At 50.5% G+C, this 23757-nt stretch overlaps 1 protein-coding gene across 5 annotated transcripts in view; it reads right to left on the reverse strand.

The window, feature by feature from the left end:
• HNF4A (hepatocyte nuclear factor 4 alpha) overlaps positions 1 to 23757 on the reverse strand; it is a 62768-nt gene that overhangs the window by 22337 nt on the left and 16674 nt on the right. For 4 of the 5 annotated variants that reach the window (XM_004430375.3, XM_004430374.3, XM_087445238.1 and 1 more), the window contains exons 1-2: positions 4650 to 4764; positions 537 to 711 (exon numbers count right to left, since the gene is read on the reverse strand). In XM_004430375.3, the coding sequence (XP_004430432.1) occupies positions 537 to 711; positions 4650 to 4764 (290 nt within the window). Of the gene's footprint in view, positions 1 to 536; positions 712 to 4649; positions 4765 to 23757 lie in introns of those variants that run through there. The other variant, XM_087445239.1, reaches the window with a different exon arrangement.

Below are 23757 nucleotides of genomic sequence, written 5' to 3' on the forward strand. Positions count from 1 at the left end.
CAAGTCTTCATAATTGACAGCTGTTGTTATTTTATTACTGTTGTTACTCAGAATAGGAGATGCTTTTGAAGGAGGGATCTCAAGGCCTTGGGAAGCCCTTGGGGTAGGTGGAAAGGCCTGGGGCCAATCTCCTATTTGCCCCAGAAAAAGCACCAGGTTGGGGGGTGGGCCCTGTCCTCTGAGGCTGCAGAGGAGGCTTGATCCTACACCTCATGGATCCTCATTTGCTAAACAGGAAAAATAATGATGGGCTTGTAGGGACAGGGAAATATGCGCAGAGACTTAGTATGGTGCCAGGCATATAGTAAGAGCTCAATAAAGAGCAGCCAATAGCTTTATAATCAGTAAATGAGGTTCCTAGAATAGATGCTCCCATCTGAATCCACAAGGCCTAAGAAACCAGAGGAGCTTGAAGGCCTTGAAGGGCAGATGCCTCCAGGACCCAGTCAGGGAGAAGACAGTCCCTGGGGAACATCAGCCCAAGTGGGCCCATTTCCCAGCTGGAGAAATCAAGGCCCCAAGCAGGGGCTCCTCACCTGCAGGAGTACATGTGGTTCTTTCTCACGCTTCTCCGGAAGAAGCCCTTGCAGCCGTCACAGCTTGAGGCACCATAATGTTTGCCTGTGGCCCGATCCCCACAGATGGCACACAGGGCGCTGACACCCAGGCTGTTGGGTGCATTGAGGTTGGTACCTTCTGATGGGGATGTGTCTGCACCAGAAGAGAAAGGAGTGAGGACTCAGGAGGGGCAGGCAGTCACCTCTCAGGGACCCCCTCCTCTGGTGGTTTAGATTCAGAAACCAATATGAGTGTTTTGGGGATCTCCCCAAGGCTTCAGCCTCAGCCAGAGCTGGGTGCCGTTCCCACTCCCTCAGTGACCTTGGGCAAGTCCCTTGGCATTTTGGACCCCCCGTTTTGCATCCATAACTTAGGGATGGTTGTGATACTGACTTCACAGAGTCATTTCTGAGGGTCTGCTTCTCCCCGTGGTGGAGACTGCTAGCCCCAGCTTTCTCTGGGAAGTAATGAAAACCTGACCACCTCCTAGGATGCATCCGACCCTTCTAGACCCTGATTGACTGGGCAGAGGGGGCTGTGGAAGGGACGAATACTCCCCCGGTGTCTGCCCAGAACCAGGTCCTGCCCCCATTTCTCACTGAGTGGCCAGGGATGGATGGGTCTCAGCTTGGTACCCAGGCGCCCTGCAAACTCTCCCAGGGAATGCGAAGGCATGCACCAAGGACAGTGGCCATTTGCCTTCCTGGGAGGGTCACGGTAAGGGCACCTCTCAAATACTTCCCATCCCAGAGGTAAATGCTACCGCATCTATATGAATGTGAGGGGAGGCACAAGAGGCAGCGCGAAGCTTGGACTGGGCGCTGGGGGTCCTGGCTGCCAGTGCTGATGCTGCCACTCACTCGTCTGTGACCTTGGGCACAAGTTCCTTTTCCTTGCTTCAATTTCCCCTGGGTCTCAGTTTCCCTAACTGTAAAACTGGGCAGTTTGACTGGTCTGGTTGTTTTTAATTTTTTTATTTCGGCAGCTGAACTCTTTTTTGGTAAGCAAATCTTCCACCAAGGATAGACCTCTTGGTGAAGACGGTAAACCCTTTGGACCATCTCCCCAGAAAAATACATGTCTATACACACCACACAAAGTCATCCACTCACCCGTGTTTTCATAGAAACCCTGAACCCGACCTTGAATTCTTAGGGAACATCCAGCTAAGAACTGGAGAGGGGCTAGCGCTGTAGTTAAGAGCACACAGTCTACAGCCTTTCTGCCAAGTTTAAACCCTAGCTTGTCCACTTCCTCGTCGTGTGACACTGGCTGCATTAGTTTACTTCTCCACGCCTTTGTTTCCTCACTTGTAGAAGAGGGAGCATAATAATTCCCTAGGACTGTTATGAGGATTTGGGGACTCAATGTATGTGAAAGTGCTCGGCAGAGAATAAGCACTGTATCAGCTTTGTGAAATAAAAACTTTTCTGCAGAAGAAAACTCTTGAAGCAGATGACTGCCAGCCTCCACGTGCGTGCGGACACCACCGTATCTCATTTCTGCCATCACCTGGCTGAACATCTCCTAGACTCCCCAGGGTGCTCAGGAGCACGGCCCCCTCTGCTTGGTGAATTATTCCTGGAGACGAGGATAATTGTTAAGCTGCGTTGGTGCCCTTTCTCCCTCAGCCTCGCTTCCTTTGACCCCCAGGGAGAGCTGACCCCATAACTCTGGGCCATTCAGGTGGAGGTGGGGGGAAGGGGCTCCTACACCCTGGGCAGGATGGGCTGGGTGTTGCCAAGTGTATCATCTCACCCCTGGGGTCAGCTGATCAGCCCCATTCTCCAGGTGAGAACACCGAGGCTCAGAGAGGACAAGGGACTTGCCCAGGGTCATCACACTGCTGTTAAGTAGAGGAGCCAGCTTTTGGGATGAGTCTGGCCAGTGCTGCCCTTGTTGGGGTGTCTACTGGGGCCTCTGATAAGCAAGGACCCTGCTGCCATTGCTCCTTTTGAATCGGGAGTAGGGGACAAGTGGGAAGCCCTCCTTGGGGCCACCGAGCCACCAGCCCAGGAGGTATGCAAAATATAACCCCGACTCTCAGACCACTTCAAACGCCAGTGGGGAATGCAGACCTTTCTCACAGATGCTCAGAGTTCTTGAGCTGACCCGTGAGGGGCCAGGACCAGGTACCGGTGCTGAGCCCTCAGCCACCTTATCTTATTTAATGCTCTGGCTGGCCCTGGGAGGCAGGCACTATTATTCATTCCCATTTTACAGCTGAGGAAACTGAAGCTCAGGGAGGAAGGTGGCTTGCTGCGTTCACACAGGTGGAAGCATCTAAGGCAGAATTCGAGGCCAGATCTTTCTGGCCCCAGAGCTGGAGGCTGTCCTGTCTTTGGGACACCCAGTTGTGGCCTCCACCTCAGACTCACACGATTCCTCCAAGCTGGAGGCGCGGGCTCTGAAGGGGTGATGGGGCGCCCCGGAAGCAGTCTGAGGCTGGGCGGTGGCCACGAGTGTGACAGCACACAGTGTCCCTGCGGGGTCACACGACACCCCGCCTGGTACAGCAGCTCCTTGTTTACCGTTTCCTGCGTGTTTTCTCCTTAGTTCTCTCATGGGATTCCCGGACACTCCTAAAAGCCGGCCGGCCAGCAGGCCTGGGAGGATTAAGCCCGTTTTGTAGAGGATACAGAGGCCAGGAAAGGGGAGCTGATGTGCCCAAGGTCACACAGTGAGCGGACGGCAGGGGCAGGCGAGCAGCCAGTGAACTGACCACGAGCGGTGCCCAGTGACCATGCGCAGGGCACTCAGCTCTTTCTGGCTGAGCCCAACTGAACTCAGGCTTTACAGCCCTCGGCTGAAGCCACAGAGCCATGGAAGGAAGGCAGGTGGCAGGATGACCTCGGCCGGCTGCCACCCACCTCTCCTCTGTGGCTGGCCTGTGACCAGTTAGGGCTCTTCCTCTCCAGAAGCTTCCTGGCTTCCAGACCTTCTCGCTCCCCCACCTCCCTGTGGAGGAGAACCGCCCTCCCCTTCAGAAGCGCTCTAGGTGATGTATAAACCCAGAGAGAGACACACACGGGTGACAAATGTGCTCAGAGACAAGCGGACGCGTTGCTGTTGGGAATCTCAGATGGCGAATGGCATCATGAAAAAACCTGCACATCGTGTCTGCATAACCGTGCACACCAGAGAGCACTGACCCCCAGTGTAGAGATGTGCACACATACAGAAGCAGGTACAAACAGGAGCACGAGAGAGAATGCCCGTACAGGATGGACGTACGTCCGGAAAGCCCAGGGCACACCAAAAAATGCACATCCACAGCACACGTGTGCAAACATCCACAGACACACGCACATGCACTTCCTGCCACTTACGTGCATAAGCAAGACAAACACACGCACCCCAGAGACACAACAAACAGACCCGCTCAACGAACAAATGCAAACAGAAACAGACACAGAACGGGCACACACAAATGAACACAGACATGCAAATGGTCCTGTTTGCCAACACGGTGCACCACCCAACCACATACTTACACGGAAACTCATGCGTACACTCCAGGACGAGGTTACGACCACACACCAACACACAAAACATGCACTGCTGATTGGCGTCCCATTTAGCAAAACTTCTCTGAGAACTGCATTTTCTCTAAGTGGGGCATTCACCCCAGAAAAGTCCCAGAGACACCCTGAAACACAGCTGGGCCTCCATCCACTGTCTCCGGGGACAGGACACACCTTTCCATCACTCTGGACCCAAGGGGTTCAGGAAGGGGCCCAGTTGGCCATGTTGGGCCCAATTACTGGAGTTGGATGCCAAGAAGGGTCACCATCACGTCCCCACTCCCAGTGCCACGCTGAGCAGGAACAGCTTTGAGGACCGGAAGCGCCTGGCAGGAATACCTGGGACCACCTTTTGATGGAGATTTGCCCTTGCAGGCCTCCCCTCACCCAGAATGCCTCTGGTCGCCGTACCTGGGCACATTTACTTCACCTGGCAACATCTGTGCTAGCCTATAGGACCAACCTGCCATTTTCTACCATTCTCCTCCCAAGCCAAATTGAGTGCTACAGACCCGCTCCTGTACCTGGGCATACCTGTCCCCAGCTGGCGCACCTGCCCCCACCTACCATTGCCCATGGTCAAGACCTGCACATTCTCAAATTCCAGGGTGGTGTAGGCGGGGTCCAGCGCAGCGCTGTAGTCAGCCATGTCCATGTCGACGAGGGTTTTGGAGAGTCGCATCCTCCCCCCTCCACACCTCAGCTGCTTGCCCTGCCCAGGATGCCCACCCCGAAAGCTCTGGGCTGAGCCCCGGCCCCCGCCCTCCGCCCTCCCACTGCCTCCTCCCAGGTGCCCTCTCTGCCTTCTTGCGTTTCAAACCGTCCTCTGGGAGGATGTGCTGGGAGTCTTGGCCTAGCCTCTGCGAAGGGGTGGAGGCTCTGCCGGGGAGGGGTGGGGGTTAATGGTTAATCGGCTCCCCCACTGGAGGACGGGCTGGGCGGGGCCACAGGGATTTGGCTGTTGTTGGTTTCTGGCTGACACCTGGGGTGCTGTTACAACTGTTGAGGCCCTGACTCCCCAACGTTCGGTTATCGATTCTGTGAGGCGGGCACGCCAACTCACCAGCGCTCACTGGACCCCTGACTCAGCCACCCTCCCAGTCATTGCCATCCCAAAGCCAGGCATTCTAACTGGTACGCTCGGACACTGACGGCCCGCCTCCGAGATGCCCTAATTCAATAACTTCCCCAATCATTGACTTCTACCCTCAATGCTCTTGCAGAGATAAAGCTGCCTCATGGCTCATGAATTACAAACCTAAATCCCAGGCCCCAGAGGCCAATCTTCTGGATCCTCCTTCTGGGAGCAACCTTCCAGTTTCCCACCTCCCTTGGGAGCAGAATGGACTGGGAGGGCCAGATTCACCTCCTCTTCCCCTCCCCTGCTCCCCATGACCCCACTAGGGCCACTACCAGCCCCTACAGTGCCCAGCTGCTCAGGCCCAGAAGACGCCATCTCCCATTTCCCTGTCACATCCTCCTACTTCTCCCCTCCCCCCAGGACGGGCGGAGACAAGGCTGCAGCCCCACAGACGTGGATTTACATCCAGGCGCCTACCACCTACTAATCATGACTTTGGGTAAATGATTCTCCTCTTGGAGCCTCAGTTTCCTCCTCTGTAAAATGCACAATCAACTGCAAAGGGTGGTTTGAGTATTAAACGAGATGGCATGAGTAAAACATCAAGCAGTGCCCAGCAAGTGTCACCCCTTCTCTCTGACACCCCTTGTGTCCCTTTCTGAACCCCTCGTTTCTCTCCACCCATCTGCTCCCTTCAGAGTGGGCTCCATGGGCGTGCCACCTGAGCAGGCGCACAGCCCCACTCTTAGGGCCCCTTGCTTGGTTTAATTCTCTGCAGTTGCTGAAATTCTTAGTGATTTCTGAACAGGGGGCCCTGCATTTTCATTTTAGACTGGGCCCTGAAAACTATGCATCTGCTCCAGCTCATGGCTCACCCTTTTCTTCTCGCACCCTCTAGCCCTCATTGCCCTCTATGCAGACACTTTCAAGAGCTCCCAGTCTAGCTGGGGAGGTAAGGTCGCAATGTAGAAGGTGGAAATCGAGGGCAGAGCCAGAGGACCTGAGACTTCTGAGGCCTGGGAGCCCGTCCTCCTCTGCCAGCTGGAAGGGGTGGGTGGAGGGATTTGGTAACACCCATGAGCAAGAGTGGGTGAATTAGTGAGAGAGCCAATTAATGAGTAGCGAGTGGGTGAATTAGTGAAACAGTGAATTAAGGAGTGAGTGGATGGGGGAATTAATGAATGGGTGAATTAAAGAGTGAGTGATTAGAGACAGAATGAATTAATGTGTGAATGAATGAATGAGTGGGTGAATAGGCGAAAGAGTGAATTAATGAGTGAGCGAGTGAATGGGTGGGTGAATTAATGAGTGGGCAAATCAGTAGGAGAGGTAGTGTGTGTTTGAAGGGTGAGTGGAGGCAACCTCCTCATATCCTTCCAATTATTCGAAGCCCTTTCTCCGCCTGCATAGCTTTGTTCTCCATCTTCCCCCTGGAGCTGAGATAACTGGGGTGGGGGTTGGGGGGAGCAATTGTTCTGGAGGAGAGAAGAGAGGCTAGATTTGGCACCAAGAGACCGGGGTGTAGCAACTAGCTTTGTCACTATTTGGATAACTTTGTTTAAATCACATCCCTCTCAGGGCCTCAATCTCCCCATCTGTAAAATGGGGTGAAGATCCTGGCCCAGTTGTTCATTGTTCAGGACCAGACCCCAAGGGAGGGAGAAAGAGAGACCCCCCTCATCCCACACTTTGATATTCAATGAGGGCCTGAAGGAGAAGATTTCGACTACTGGCAGGGTTCCTCCCGTGGCCCACCCCGGGGACATTTGATCTGGCTCCAGGCGCCTTGGGGGCCATGCTGAGCTGGGCAGGAGACCTGACTAAGGGGAAAACACAGAGAAGGAGGGGCTGACTCCAGGTTCTGCCACCTGTCTAGCATCTGTGACAGGCCACACACAGTTACTCCTCTCACAATCCAGCAATGCACGGCCTACACGTCTCATCAATTCTCAGAGGCACACTTCCACATTTCCAAAAGTGGAGTGTGATTGTTGGCACGTCAACATTTAATCAGTAATAAAAACAACAATTTTTCAATCTCTATAGAGGACGTCTTAGATAGAATCAGATAAGGTCTATGATCAACTACAGTCAGCCAGGCCATGCCACATACATAACCCATTACATACAAGAACTACCAGGCAGATGGCCCGCACACAATGAGCTACTAAATACACAAACCACGACATACTTGCTTTGCCAAATGCACAACATGCTTGACCCACTGCCCATGAGGCACATTCCAGAAACCAATTTCATATCCTACCCATGTCCCACTCATCACAACCTACCCCATAAATAAATCTACCCTCTCATGAACTATAACTTGCATAATCTATTACATACACGATCTATTACCCCCCCCGTAGCCATCCCCAGACATTATCTTCTAGATACACATCCCTCATATAAAAATGACTCATCATCTATAAGATCCTCTGGCCCTGTGGTCTCAGGCAAGTTATTATTTCAAATTTCTTCTGTAAAATGGGCCTAATCTGTACTTTGTTGTGAAGATTAAATGAGGCAATACTATAAGGTTCTCAGTTGTCCTCCTCCTACCCTCAGAAGGTAAACCACAGACCTTGAAATCAGAAAGACCTGGGTCAAAATCCAGGCATTGCCAACTTCCCAAACTCTGTGACCTCAGGTTCCACCTCTCTCATCCTTCATTTTGGCATTAGATAAACGGATTAATCCCTTCTTCACAGGGACAATGTGGGCATTAAATGATGGAGTATAGGCATACCATGCAACAGCAATGATTATTGTCATTGGTGGTTGACTCCTTGAGCCACTGGCCACACAATCTGTCGGAATCAGGATCTCTGCATGGGAGAGCTCCTAGGGAGGGCCTGCCCAGCCATGAACAAACGTTGGCCTCAATGCCATCAACTCAGTGGCCATACTTTTTTTTTAATTATTTTTTTCCCCCAAAGCCCCAGTAGATAGTTGTATGTCATAGCTGCACATCCTGCTAGTTGCTGTATGTGGGATGCGGCCTCAGCATGGCCAGAGAAGTGGTGCGTTGGTGCGCGCCCGGGATCCGAACCCGGGCCGCCAGCAGCGGAGTGCGTGCACTTCACCGCTAAGCCACGGGGCCGGCCCTCAGTGGCCATTCTTTGTCTTTGTCCTGACTCAACATTTGACAGCTCCCAGGGGTAACAGAGGACCTCACCTAGAGGTTCAGCTCCTTCATGTTGTGGATGGAGAAGCAGAGGACTTGAGAAGGGAAGGGGGGCTTGTTTTGATAGCACTGTCCTGGGCAGCCAGGGGCTGGGGAGGGGTTGCCGCAGACCCAGCTATGGGCAGGGCGCTCAGGCCTCTAGTGTGGACAGCAGTGAAGGGAGCTGCCCCCCCGGACCATGTCATTTTTCTGTTAAATTATAACAACGGCTAATGTTTCTGGAGAGAGTCTGTGCGAGGCCCGACGCTAAGAACCTTCCACTCTTCTCAGTTTATCTGCCCCACTTTTCAGTGGGGGCAGACAAAACGGAGGCTCAGAGAGGTGAAGTGACTTGCCTAAGGCCATACAGATCCTAACGGGATGGGCTGTAATTTGAACCCGAGTCTGACTCTAGAGCTTCAGGGCTTCACCCCCTACAGGCTGCCTCCTTTCTGGAATCCCAGAAGGAACCTCAGAATTCTGGGGCACTGGGCTGGTGGTTCACCGTCACTTTCCTGCTGCGGAGCTCAGGGATCTGAGAAGTGAAGGAGCCTGACACTGGGCACGTGCAAGTTCAGAGGCATCCTCCAGACACCGGCTCCCCCGGCCGCCGGGTGCCTTCACTTCCCTGGGTGCTCACCAGCCACTCTCTCTCCTCCCCCCACCCCCACCCCCCGGGGAGCAGTGCAGGGCACCCGGGACTTATCAAGACAAAGAACAAAAGTCGTGGGGGAAAGAAGCCAAGAGCCATCTCCACTCTGGGGTAGGGCCCTTCAGTTTCGCCCCTTTGAAATTTCAAATTCCAGTTTGTGGACAAAGTCCTAACTTTCCCACAATATAGGTCCCTAACCACTGACCAAACTCCAGTCCAGACAGCCAGCAGGCCTGGGGCTGGCGTGGTTTGCTGCTTCTCTTGGCAGCTCTCAATTCCCCGGGGGGGTAGGGTCCTGGGCCAACTAGGGTCTGCCAGGCCCTCCCTGCAGCCCATCCCGCCCCACAGGGACCCTGCCTCCCATCGGAGAGGACAGCCCTCTTCCTGAAGCTGGGATCTGACGCTTGCTGGTACCGACAGCAGATAGCAGGTAGGCCCCCTCCCTGTTCTGGGCATCTTTTCTCCCCCTGGAACTCCTAAGACACTGCTCATACCACCCTCCTCACCCTGGGGACAGGCCACGTTGGCTTAATCCACTCATGACCTTACAGAACTTCAAGACTGGAAAGGGTGTCTCAGCCAACCCACCCATTTGCTGGAAGAGTCACTGAGGCCCCCAGGGGAGTGGCAGCTGGCTGCAGGTTGAACCTGGGGCATAGACCCAGGGCCCGTCACTGAGCCCCAGAGGGTGGAAGGGACATGCTCAGGGTCATGCAGCAGTGGGGGGGAGCTTCGCTTTAACAAGAAGACTACAGCTCTGTGAGGACCCCTTTGCTCCATCGCAGCCCTCAAGGGCCCCGGCAGTGCCTCCTACAGATCCCGGATGGTGGAGTGTTTGTTTCAATGACTGATGACCAGCGAGTTGCCATGGAAGTACTTCCGAGAGGAAGACGAGGGAGCTCGGGGCTGAAGGCCAGTGGGTTTGGAAGGAAACAACATTTGTGTGGTTAACTGATAACTAAGCCCCATCCTTGGGCCCCCAGAAGCCTCCTTCCTCCCTCTCCTCAGCATGATTAAGACGAACTTACCTGCCTGCTAATCATTGCTGAGCCTGTTGATTTTGCCTTAAAAAATTAACCGGGCATGAGTTTGCGGTTTGCCTCACCCCTAACCCCGAAAAGGCCCGGGTGCGCAGGAGGCCGCCCAGGTTATGCAAGAGGCCGCTGGCCTCCCCGCGTGCATCAGGCCTCTGCTGCTCTCCAAAGGGGAGGTTTTGCTCAAGAGTCAACAGTCGGCTTGTTCCCCCTGCTCCGGGTCCTGAGCAAATTTGCTCTGTTACCAAAGAGAGATAAAGGCAGCGGGGGAGCTTTCCAAACAGGGATGCGAAGCGGCAGCTTTGAGTGTGGGATTCTGGAATCCTGCAGTGTCAGAGCCGGGAGAGCCTTTAGGAGGATGTGGCCTGCGGCCGCTCAAACTGGGTTCTGAGGATCCCAGGGGCCAAGGGAGCGAATGCACGGCCCGCCTCACCCAGGGTCTGCCTCTTAGACGCGCTCTTCCTTAATGCTTCATTTGAAAGGTGGAGCCAGCAGCTGACAATGAGAACTGGAAAACCGTTAGTCCAGCCTCATCCCCTGGCTCACTGTGCAGATGGGAGATAGAAGCTGGAGGCGGGGAGTGACTTGTCCAGGGACAGAAGGTCACCCAGGTCTCTGGGACTCAGAGACGTGTTCTGGACGTTAGGGAACAAGCTGACACTGGAACACGCTCCTCCACCGTTCACCCTCCCTCCCCGGGCTGCTGGAAGCAGAGAGGCGCCTGAGAGCCACCCGAAGGCCAAGCCAAGGGAATTCACCCGGCCGTGTCCTGTGGGCCCTCTGAGGAGCAGCCGTGAGCTGCAAGCCAGAGGCTCCAATTAGAACCCATCTCAGCCACATCCTCTCTCTGGAGGCATCAGGCCATAGAGGAAGATGCAGAGCCCTGCCCCGACTCTCTCGATCTCTCCGAGCCTCAGTTTCCTCACTTGTAAATTGAGAACAACAATACCTAACTCATAGGGTTGTTGAGGATGAAATGGAGCAAGATACGCACCATGATAACCACGACCAATGTTTATAAAGCTCTTTTGGGGGTCTTACATGTGTTAACTTGTTAATCTTCACCACCACTCTGGGAGGCAGGCAATGTTTTTCTCACCATTTTACAGACCTGAAGCACAGAGAGATTGAGTCGTATGCCCAAGCTCACACAGCTTATAAGAAACAAGAGCTGGGATTCAAACCCAAGCAGTCTGGCTTCAGAGTCTGTGCTCCTAACCCCGAGGCTACCCTGCCCTTCCAGGGCTGACGCTCAGTAAGTGGTTGATGAAAGTTGGCTCAGTCTGATGATAAAATGAGCTCCGTCCCATGGCACACGTGGGCTTTGTGCATGGGCTGTGAGGGCTGGAGAAGGCTCAAGAAGGAAGACATGTCTCTGAGCTGGAGTGATCACGGAGGGATTCCTGGAGGAGGAGGCATCCCAGGCAGAGGGAACATCCAGAAGTGGAGAACATGGTGGGTAATGGTGGAAGGGCATGTAAGCCGCTCTGGCCAGAGAGCAGGGCATTGTGGGAGATGCTGACCACAAGGTTCAAGAGGTAGGGTAGAGAGTATGGTGTGAAGAATGATCAGGAAGGAAGCCAGGAGGACTTGGGTCTGTGTGGGCGGGGCCTCCCCGCTAGCTGCCTCCTGCCAGGTGGCTTGTGACTTCTGGGCTGAGGCTGTTGCTGTCCTCCTGTTTATGTTCCCTCTCCTGGTTATGTTCCTGACTTTATCTGCAGACGTGACCTTGGGAGTTAGATGGGGCCTGCCCAGCCCCGTGGGGCCTGAAGGAGGATAGAGAGCTCCTGCCCGCCCTAGGCCCTGGTCTTGGGGTGAGGGATGAACCCACATCCCAGGAACCACCCTTGTTCTGAGGGGCCCCAGAGATTTGTCTGCAGGTCACTGAGGTGAAGTGTTTGGGAGTTCTGAGACTTAGGCCAGGGTCGCTGCTTACAGTTGTACACATGGCTCACTGCACAAAGGTGTTCTGGTCAAGAGGGCAGGTGGAGGTGGAAATCCAACCCTTGCTCCACTTACCAAGCCAAGAGCCCACGGAGGTTTGCCAGCCCGGAGAGGGGCGCCTTTTACTTCTTTTCACAAAAGCTTCATGTGAGCCCTGCCCTAGCTCGGCTTCCTGCCACTGTGTGACCTTGGGCAAGGTCACCTCCCTCCCTGGCCTTGGTTTCCCATTTAAAAAGTCGTCTAGCGTAAAGCAGAGGTCCAACCCTGAGAGTGAATTAGAATCACACGGGACCTTTAAAAAAGATGGATGCCCAGGCCCCATCACAGACCAGCGATTAAATCTTGGGGTTGGGGTGGGTGGGTGCTGGGCATGGGTATTTTTCAAAGTTCCCTGGTGATTCTGATGTACAGCTGAGATTGAGACCCGCTAGAGGAGGGCTTGAAATTTGGAGCTGGAAAGGCCTAGATGTGTGTCCAAGTTCTGTAACTTACTAGTCACAACTTCAGTGAGGGTCAGTTTCCCCATCTGTAGAATGGGAAATGATTGCTTCCTCATGAAGTCAGAAGGCCCTTTCAATGAGACGGTATTCGGAGGGTGCTCAGCACCGCAGCCAGCGTGATGGCAGCTCCTGGGTCTTGGTACGGTGACTGATATTTTGCTGTTGGCAATGTGAGCTGGGCTCAAAATAAAGGCCTTTCCAGGTCAAGGATTCAGACTCAGGGTCAGGCTTTCTCTGCTCCTGAGTCAAGGTCTAGTACATGAGTCCCAATCTTGGCTGTACACCTGTCCTATGATTGAGGTATGTGTAATTATCATTATTATTTGATATTTTACCTAATTTGTTTTAAACTAAAAAAATTTTTTTGAATCAGTACTACATTCTCGTGGTTCAAAAATCAAAACAATATAAAAGGTGCCCTGCGAGAAGGCTTGTTTCCACCCTGTCCCCTGGCTCCAGTCCTTTCGCCCTCCACCACAGGAAACCACTTCTCTTGCTTGCTTGTGTGCCTGCCAAGGTTCCTTTCTGCAGACCAGGCAGCACAGAGATCATATCTGACCATCCCCACCTCGTCCACTGTTGTGAACCTGGGTCTGTCCATTTCATAGCACAGCCTGCAGATTTTTCCACTGAGTTGAGAACTTTGAGGAAGGAAGGGTTACTGCCCCTTCACAGGTGGGGAAACTGAGGCTCAGATTGCTGAGTCAATGGCGTTTGAAGTCCCTCGACCTGGTTCCAGAGCTGGTGTTTGTCCTCTGCCCCAGTGTGGCCTTCCAGGAAGCCTGGCCCGACGAGCTTTGGAGCCTGGCCTAACCCTCTCCAGCACAGGCCTGGCAGAGGTGGGGTGGGGGTGGCTGTCAGGGCGCCCGCTGTGTCCAGGTCCCGAAGTCACAGAGGGGCTGAAGTGTGGAACAAAAAATGTCCAAAGTCATCCCGCTAGTGACCCAGTGAGAGGATGTCCCCTGGATGGAACAGTCAGGGCCTGTGGCCATGCCCTCCAGCGGAGGGGAGCCTGCCAGGAGCTCTCTGCCAGCCTCAGGCTGTGCGGGCGGCAGGGAGGGCAGGAGGAGGAGAGGCAGGGAGGGAAGGGAAGCGGGGTGGGTGGGACAGGTCCAGGGAGGGAAGACTGAGCGGACTCCGTTCCTGGAGGTCAGGGAGGAGGATCTGGAATTCCAGGCAGAGTTGGCAACGACAGTTTAGCCAAATGTGTCCTGCTCAGGCAGCCCAAGGGCTCCCTCCAGACTCTCATCTGCTTCAGTTCACCGACTCACTGACCTTGGGCAAGTCACTTTCCCCCTCTGTGCCTCAGTTTCCCCAACTGCAAAATGAAGGAGATCAGGGAGCTGATCTCTAGGTAGCCTTGGAACACCCCTAAAAGACTGTGGGGCTCCCCTGTCCTTGTTGAGGGAATGTGCATCCTGCCTTGATCAGAATGCCATCGGCCCGTTGGGGCCCTGGGCCTCCCTGGGTTGGGGGCGGGGGCTACACGGTCTCTACACGGCTCCAAAATCTGGACTCCTCCCCTCGGTCCTGTGTCTCTCTTCCGCCACCCCGTCCTCTCCAGGTAGATGTGGAGTCAGGACCATACCTGGGGGGTCCCGAGGGAGGCCCTGGCCCCAGTCTGACATCCTCCTCTTGGTGCTGCCGGGCCCCACACAGTGGGCAACCTCTTCATCCTTGAGGAAGCTCTGCCGCCACCCTGGCACCCGAGACCCAGCGAGGGCTGCTGCGCAGAGCTAATCTCTTAATACTGGTCACAATGAGATTTCACGATGGTGGGAGGCAGTCTCCACGGAAACTGCAAACCCGCCCAGGACCCATGCGAGGAATTAGCCACAGGGCTCAGCAAGGGGGTCCTAGAGCCCCAACCCAAACAGGAACGGGGGACTGGACTCCTGGCTCCTGCTCCGGCCTCCTGTCATCTCCTCGAGGGGCCTGTGACAAACCATACCCCTTGTGCTGCCTCGGTGTTCTCCTGTTAAACTGGATGGAGCCATACTCACAGGGAGAGCCCTAGCGCCTTTCTGAGCCTCAGTTTCTTCATCCTCCCATTGGGGTTATAATCCTTAACCCAGGAGCTCTTCTAGAAGAGTGCAGGCTTCAGAGTTGCCAGACCTGAGTCTGAAGCTCAGCTTTTCCCACTCGGACTGTAAACCTAGGCCAGACAGTTCACTTCTCTGAGCCTCCGTTTTCTCATCTATACAATGGGCACAATAATACCAACCTGGCATCACTACTGTGCCTGACTGGGAGTACTGATGCTCAGTGAACATGAGTCTCCCTCTCACCTCTTTCGACTGCCCCATCTGCACTGTCCTCCCAGCCACGTGCAGCTTTCAGAATCCACAGCCTCTCCCTGTCTCTGGCCTTTGCACGTGCCAGGCCTCCTGCCCAGAGCAGCTGTCACACCTCTCTCTCTGCCTCCTCATCCTCCAAGTCCCATCCTGGTCATCTTCCCCCAGGCTGTCCTGTGGCTCAGGCAGGGCTGGGGTTCCCAGATCCCCAATGCTTTACATCATCGCAGTTTAATCAGATGGTGGTGACTGGGTATTGGTCTGCCTCCTCCACTGGACTGCGTCCTGATTTACCCTTCTATTCCCAGGACCTGGCTGGCACTTCATATAACGTGTTGGAGGGATAAACGAGTGAATGAAGGAGCTCATCCATCCAATCATTCAACATTTATCCAGCACCTTCCATGTGCACTGTCGTGGGTGCTGGAGATGCAGCAGTGAAGACAATAGGCCAGATCTTTCCTCTACAGAGTTGCAGTTTTAGCAAATAAAAATACAGGAACTCCAGTTACCTTTGAATTTTAGATAAACGATGAATTTTTTTTTTTTAGTATATGTACCGAAGAACTCATGGGACACAGTTGTACTCTAAAAAAAGTTGTTGTTTATCTCAAATTCAAATGTAACTGGGCGTCCTGTATCGGATCTGGCACCCTTATTCCCTTCCTCAGAGCTTAATTTTGTTGGGGAGGCACAGTGGAGACAGACAGTAATAAACGAAAAAGAAGCGAATTTCAAATAGGGGTCAAGTGCAGAGAAGACAATGAAACAGCACGATGTGACAGCGCCTGGGGATAGGGGGCGTCTTTGGCTAGGGTGATCTCCGAGCTGGTTGCCTTTACCTGCATGGGACAGGTCTAAGCTCCAGCGAGATGTTACTTTGGAAAAGTCCTTTGAGGATCTTAAAGGGCGCGGTGGAGGCTGTAAAACTCGAGAGAAGGGCTCCGAGGCAGGCAGAAGGCGCAGTGGGGGAGGGGGGCTGCTGAGTCTCACTTGACAAGATTCCACAATTTTGCAATTTTGATCTGCGCCTTCGCAAACCTTTGCGAACCCGCAGCCCCACCCCTCGGCCAGCCAATGTCCTCTGCGGGGCTGGGAGCCAGAAGAAGGGGCCAAAGCGGCTGTGCAGAGAAGCGTGGCCACCCAGGCCGGGGCTGGGAGCCCGACGCCGTTCCTCCCCCACCACTACCCCTGTTCGGTGGTTGCCCTAGGGCGCAGGGCAGAACCAGCGCCGCGCAGAGGCCGAGGGCGTCCTGGAGGAAGCCGCCCAGACCCGCCGGAGCGCCGCGCTTTGCGCATCCCGGGCTCCTCCTAGCGGCCAAGGCAGGAACTGGCGCTCTGAAACTTTTCAATAACCGCACGGGCTCCACCAATCACAGCGGAGGTCGTATTACAATCTCGCCAATCACAGGCCCAGACGGCCTACGTCTCTCCAAACCCAGAGGAAGACAGCGCTGCGCGATCGCCTGTCACACGCGCTGGGTTTAGTCGCCGGGCGAGTTAACTTCCCTCCAATCACGCACCAGTACGTGGCCACTGCACCAATCAGAACGCAAGATTTTCAAGCCGGCTCCCCGAGGCTGGTACCGCGCTCCCATTGCTCCGTCTAAGAAATTTATAGTCCAACACCCGGTCCTAATGCGCAGGCGCCTTTGAAGAGGGTCCCAGGCCTTGTGCTGGCTGCATGTAGTAACCTATGTTTGCATTCAGGGGCGTTTACGTATCTTAATATTTAATGATGATAACATCATTACGTATCCTCCCCTCATTATAAAAATTAATGCGTGGGAAAGTATGACCTTTGGAGTTAGACACACCTGAATTAGAGTCCACTTACTCGCCTTGTGAAGTGGGACAATTCGCTTCCCCTCCCTTAGTCTTTAAAAGAGAATGATAATAATAATACCTACGTTAATTGTCACATTCCATCACCCTACCTTCATCTCAGTTATTCTAGCCAAAATCCTTGGAGTCACTATCTTTGTGTCCTTCCTCCCATCCCTCCCAAGTCATCAGAAAGTCCTTGCCACCTCCAACAGCATCTCAAACTTTCATCATCTTTTCATCTCCATCACAACCTTGTCCATATCATCATCTCTTGAGGTCTGCAAGTCTTTTTCACTTTTCTTCTCCCGCGCTGGCTCCTGGACCATCCACTCTTCACCCAGGGGCCAGGGATGATCTTGTACAAACAGATTGGATCAGGTCTCTCCCTTACTTAAACTTTTGCAGCTTTCTATGCATTTATAATAAAATTCATAAGATTCAAAACTCCCGTGGACCGTGAGGCCTGCATGACCTCATTTCTATATTCCTGCATCTCCAGCCTCCTTTCATTTCACTCACCCCACCCCAGGGGCTGCAGCCTTACTGGCCTTCTTTTTAGTTTTTCTTTCTTGTCTCAGGGCCTTTGCACATTCTTTTGTCTTTGCCTGGAAAGTGGTTCCTTGGTTCTTTGCTGGCAAAAAAAGATCTTCCAGATCTCAGGTTAATTGTCACCTTGTCTGGGAGGACTCTCCGACTATATTTATGTAGGTTCTCCCCATCCCTTACCTCTTAATTCTCTGTCTCTCTACCTGGTTTTTCTTCTTACTGCTTATCACAATTTGAAATTACACATATGTTGAATTACTTTTATATTATCTATTTCTATCTCCTCTACCCTCATTAAGGAGATGATCCTTGTCTGTTTTATTCCCCAGGGTACATCCCACATCTTGAACAGTTTAAAATTAAACACATAATAGGTGCTTAAAAGATATTTATTGGATGAACGACTGAAAAGATTTTTGAGGAGAAACTGATGTAATGTACATGAAGTGCTTGGTACATACTGCATTTCAATGAAAAGGATTCTACGCTTATAGGAGAAAACTTGGAAAGTAAAATAAAAAGAGCAGATTAAAAATCATATGTGCTCTGACATTTGGAAGGGTTCAAACTCTTAATTGTTCATGAGGGTTTCTCAACCTTGGCACTGCTGACATCGTGGCTGGATAATTCTTTGCTGTGGGGGCTGGGCTGTCCCGTGCATTGTAGAATTCTTGCCAGCATCTCTGGTCTCTACCCACTAGATGCCAGTAGCACTCTCCACCCCAAGGTATGACAGCCAAAATTATCTCCAAAATTATCCCCAAATGTCCCTTGGGCTTCAAAATCATCCCTGATTGAGAACCACTGTGTTAGGCCTTTAGCCTTACAGGAAATTTTCTCCCTATAATTCAGTGTTTCTTGATTTTCAGTGTCCATAAGAATCATCTGCAGTCATTATTAAAAATTCAGATGTCTCAGGTTCTACCTCCAGGGTCCAGGGTCAACAGCGGGCCCTGACATCACACGTTTAATGAGCTTCCAGGTGCTTCTGATGCATGGAGCGCCCAGACCCCCCTGTGAAAACTCCTCCAGGAAGCCTCCCTGATAACCAGATAGATAACCAGATAACCAGGCACTGTGTGAGGTTCACTACCCACTTGGACCCTCTCCTTGAATTGCTCTCTCTCCAATTCCGCTTCCCTGGATGTCTTCTCAAAGTAGTGACAGAAGCAAATCCCCGCTCAGCCAGAGCCCGACTGCTGCATCTACCTTCAGGGAATAAACAAAAGCTGACACAGAGTTTGGCTGAAGCTGCTTAGGAAATAACAGCATCTCCCCCGCGACTGCCGCCCCCAAAAGGAATCCTGAGTTGCTGCCTGGGAGAAGTGTCAGCTTCACAGGAAGGCGACATCAGCCTGTCTTCTCCTTGGTAGACCAGAGTCCCTTCTCTGAGAGCAGGTGCTGAAGGCCACTTGGTGGGACTGGTCATAGTGGTCGAAGACAGTCAGACCAACCCCACAAGTCTTCCTCAGTCTACCCTTCCAGACCCATCTCCAGGCTCGTTTCCTCACAGTCTGTCTGTGGGCTGTTCTCAACGCTTCCACCTCTCTCCTTTCAGGCACATGGCGGGATCACACTTTCTTGCCTCCTTTGAAGTTAGATGTGACCATGTGACTTGTCTTGGCCAATGAAATGTGAGCAGAAACCATCTGCATCACACCTGGGCAGAAGCTTTCAGGGCCAGTGCTGGGGTTGTCAGGGAAGCCAGTGCAGATGTGGAGCCACCGGGATGAGAAGGGCACCCTGCCAACCGTGGCTCACGTGTTCTGTAAGTGAGCGATACACGTTGCCGTGTCGAGCACGAGACTGGGGGCTTTGTCACTGCAGCAGAGCCTCGCCTAACTTGACTGAATACGATCTTTCCAAAGCTACACCGATGTTCCCATGACTGCTATGATTGTGTCATATCTGAAAACCACCTATGCTATTACTGAATGTTTTTCTTACATCAACTCACTTATTTTTACGTAAGTTTACTTTAGAGGGAAATGTTATGACTACCAAATGAAGCACTAGTGTCACAAGTAGAAAGCAATGGGAAAATAAACAGAATGAAATAAACTATTATTTTATATCCTGACTTAGTACTGCTGCCTTTCAAAGCCTCTTGGCCCTTGGTCTCTTCTCTCTTTGTTAAAAACGGAGGTCCCTGGGCTGGCCTGGTGGTGTAGTGGTTAAGTTTGTGTGCTCCATTTCAGTAGCCTGGGGTTCACGGGTTTGGATCCTGGGTGCAGACCTACACACCGCTTGTTAAGCCATGCTGTGGCAGGCGGCATTCCATACAAAGTAGAGGAAGATGGGCAGAGTTGTTAGCCCAGGGCCAATCTTCCTCAGCAAAAAGAGGAGGATTGGCAATGGATGTTAGCTCAGGGCTAATCTTGCTCACCAAAAAAAAAAAAAAAAAAAAAAGGAGGTCTCTAAGTGTGTGTCAACCTTCTGGACCCCAAAAAGCTGGCTGAGACTGTCAGCTGTTTGAAGGTGGCACACAATAGAGGCTGAGAGCACAAATTCTGGAGTCTGCCTTTCTGGGCTTGAATTCTGGTTCTGCCGTGGACTAGCTGTGTGATCTTGGGCAAGTTAACTGCTCTGTGACTGTTTTCTCATTTGCAAGAGGGGACCGGTGATGTTGTGTATGTCACTGGGAGGTTGTGGGGATTATTTTTGTTAATATACACGAAGGGCTTAGAACTGTGCTCGCACAGAGAGAGTGTTATACAGGTGTTGGCTAGAAAGTTATGGCAGAATCAAGCTCCAGGTGGATCTGGAGAGAGGTTTCAATTCAATGGAGAGAAGTGAAAAATCCTCCACGTTGGTTAGAAATAAATTGCCTGGACAGTGTGGATGGGGAGAGCTGCCTTAGCAGCAGGAGACTTGACCACGTTCTAGAAGTTTTACTCGGTGGCAGCTGCCCGAGCCTCTAACCCAGTCTCCTGTGCCATTAGCGAGGGCGTAGTGCTCCCCCCAGGTCACAGGAGCCGATGAGCCCTCTGTAATCTCACCTTAAGGGACCATTCATGGACATTACTGTTTTATTTCAATTTTAATAGGAACGCTTAAAATTTTCCTAGGTTGGGACAGGGTGAGAACACCATGCCCTTTGGAGAATAATTGAGGATCCAAAAGAGTTCTAGGCTGGCTGCTGGGGAAGAGAGGAGGGGCAGTATAGCAGAGTGGTCAAGGCCCCTGCCTTTGAAATATCAAGGGTACCATTTACATAACTATTTGACCTTGTGAAAATTATAAGCTCTTCGAGCCTTATTTGCTTCATCTGCAAAATAAGAATCAATAAAGGACCTTTTCATAGATTGCTTTGTGGAGTAGATGTGATAAGCCCTATAAACCCAGGCAGGTAGTTGTTATTTACTGAATTCAAAGTATTTTCCTTCGGAAAAGAGTGCTCGCTCATTCTTATAGCACCAGAGGACAAACCAGGACCGACAGATGGAGGCTACAGGGAGAAAAGTTTGTGCCCAAAATGAAGACAATTTTTCTACCAGATACAGTGGTTTTGCCAGGGAAAAAGCTGCTTTATTAAGTAGTGAGCGTCCTGTCACTGGAAGTATCAAGCGCAAGCTAAGAGTCAGGGAGGATGGTGAGAGGATTCCGGCAAAGGATCAGAGGTTGAATCAAAGTAGCATCTCCCAGGTGCAAAAGTCTTAAATAAAATACGATCTAAACCAAATTCATGCTGGGAAAACTGGATATCCACATGCCAAAGAAAGCAGCTGGACTCTGAGTTTACACCATATACAAAACTTAACACAAAATGGATTAAAGACGGAAAAACATGAGCTAAAACTATAAAACTCTTAGAAGAAAACATAGGGGAAAATATTCATGACTTGGATTTGGCAGTGATTTCTTGGATATGACACTAAAAGCACAGGCAACAAAAGGAAAAAAGATAAATTGGACTACATTGAAGTTAAAAATTTTTGTGTGCCAAAGTACACTATCAACAGAGTGAAAACATAACCCATGGAATGGGAGAAAATATTTGAAAATCATATATCTGATAAGGGTTAGTATCTAGAATATATAAAGAACTGCAACTCAACAACAACCAAAAAAAGCAACCCAATTTTAAATGGGTTTTGACTAGAAATTTCTCCCAAGAAGATATACAAATGACCAAGAAGGACATGAAAAGATGCTCAACATCACTAATCATCAGGGAAATGCAAATCAAAACCACAATGAGATACCACATCACACCCATTAGGATGGCTATTATTAAAAAATCAAACCAAACAGATAATAACAAGTGTTGGCGAGGATATGGAGAAATTGGAACCGTGGAAATTTGCACTGTGGTGAGAAGGTAAAATAATGCAGCCACTATGGAAAACAGTATGGCAGTTCCCTAAAAATTTAAAAATAGAATTACCGTATGATCCAGCAATTCTACTTTTGGGTATATACCTAAAAGAATTGAAAGCAGGGTCTGAAACAGATATTTTTATACCCTTTTCATAGTGACATTATTCACAGTAGCCAAAAGGTAGAAGCAACCCAAGTGTCAATTGACAGATGAACAGAAAAACAAAATGTGGTGTATACAATGGAATACTATTCAGCCGTAAAAAGGAAGGAAATTCTGACACATGCTACAACATAGATGAACCTTGCTAAGTGAACCTTTATGCTAAGTGAAATAAGCCAGTCACAAAAGGACAAATACTGTATGATTCCACTTATATGCAGTACCAAGAGTAGTCAGATTCATAGAGACAGAAAGTGAAATGGTGGTGGCCAGGGGCTGGAGGAAGGGAGGAATGGAGAGTTATTTTATAATGGTACATAGATTCAGTACGGGAAGATGAAAAAAATTTAAGAGATGGATGGTGGAGACGGTTGTATAACAACGAATTATGCCTCTGAATTGTACCCTTACTTAATTGTACTTAATGCCTCTGAATTGTACCCTTAAAAATGGTTAAAATGGTAAATTTTATGTTACGTATATCTTACTACAATTTAAAATTTTTTCAGCCATGTATAAAATAAATATACTGCATCATGGTCAAGTTATGTTTATTCCGGGAATGCAAGAGTGGTTTAACATTAGAAAATCAATTAATAAATTAGGAAACTAAAGGAGAAAAAAATGTTGTGATTGTCTCAGTGGATGCACAAAAAGCAATTTAGACAATTCACATTAATTGTGATTAAAAAACAAACAAAATTTCTAGCTTACTTAGAAGAAACTTTTAAAAACTTAATAACATTACCCACTAAAAATCTAAAGCAGATATTATACTTAAAAAGGTCAAAGTGATCCCTTTAAATTTAAGAATAAAACAAGGTTGCCCACTGCGGCAGAGGCTGAAAGTTGTCCTATATTATCTAGTCTCCCTGTCTTCCTCTGTAATGGAAGCTTCAATTTTCATTTGGGCACAAGGATGCAAGGATGTCCCCCCAAAAGACTTATCTCAAGCCTCAGAAATGTAGTGTGGCAGCTTCTTGGAACTTTTCTTAAAAGACCGCTGGAGTATGACTTTTATTCCCTTTTCTTCTTTGTGTCTTGCTCCATCTTTCTCCCTGTAACATGGATGTGTGGCTAGAGCTCTGGCAGCCATCTTGGACCATGAGGACGAAGACTTCATGGGGACGGAAGAGAAGTGGCTGGAAGGAGCCTGGGTCCTGAGGGCTGCTGAGGATAAGAGCTGCCATGCTAACCTTAGACTGCCTGCCTCTGGATTTTTACATACTGAGGAATATCTTCTATCTCATCTAAGCTATTGTTATTTTGTGTCTCAGCTACTCATAGACAAACTATGATATACCCTATCTGATATACCCATTATTGCTGCTTCCATTTGATATTTACCGGAGGCCCTAGCAATGCAATAAGACAAGAAATTAAAAACAGATCTAATAAGGGAATTTAGCAAGGTTGGTGGATACATTTTCAGTATATTAAAAGCATTTGGGGGGCTGGCTCAGTGGCATAGCGGTTGAGTTCAGCACACTCCACTTTGGCGGTCCAGGTTTGCGGGTTCGGATCCTGGGTGCGGACCTACACCACTTGTCAAGCCATGCTGTGGCAGTGACCTACATACAAAATAGAGGAAGATGGGCACAGATGTTAGCTCAGGGCCACTCTTCCTCAAGCAGAAAGAAGAAGATTGGCAAAAGGTGTTAGCTCAGGGCCAATTTTCCTCACAAAAAAAAAAAGCATTTGGTTTGTATACACTAACATCAACAAGTGATAAGATTCAATTAAAAAAAAAACTACAATAGCAATAAAAACAATAATTTATCTAGGAATTAATCCAACAAAAGACCTTTATGCATAAAATTACCAAACTTTATTGAAAAACATAAAAGCAGAACTATATAAATAGACCTATGTAAATGTATCATGTTCATGGCAGAAAGATCCATTATGTAGAGATGTCAGTTCTTCCCAAATTAATTGATAAATTCAATGAAATCTCAATTAAAAGCTCAACAAGACAAAGCCACTTAGCACAATACTTGGCAAATTGCAAGCACTCCAAGTATGGTAGGTGTCTTTGTTGAATTCCAGTGGAGGAGATAAATATGCCATTGGTCACCAACCTTTGTTCTGTCTTGTTCAACCTCATCCTAAAACTTATATGAGTGAGCAAAGAGAATAGACAAGATG

This window comes from Ceratotherium simum, chromosome 21, assembly GCF_057802395.1.
Source record: "Ceratotherium simum simum isolate JZ-2026a chromosome 21, ASM5780239v1, whole genome shotgun sequence".
NCBI lineage: Eukaryota > Metazoa > Chordata > Mammalia > Perissodactyla > Rhinocerotidae > Ceratotherium > Ceratotherium simum.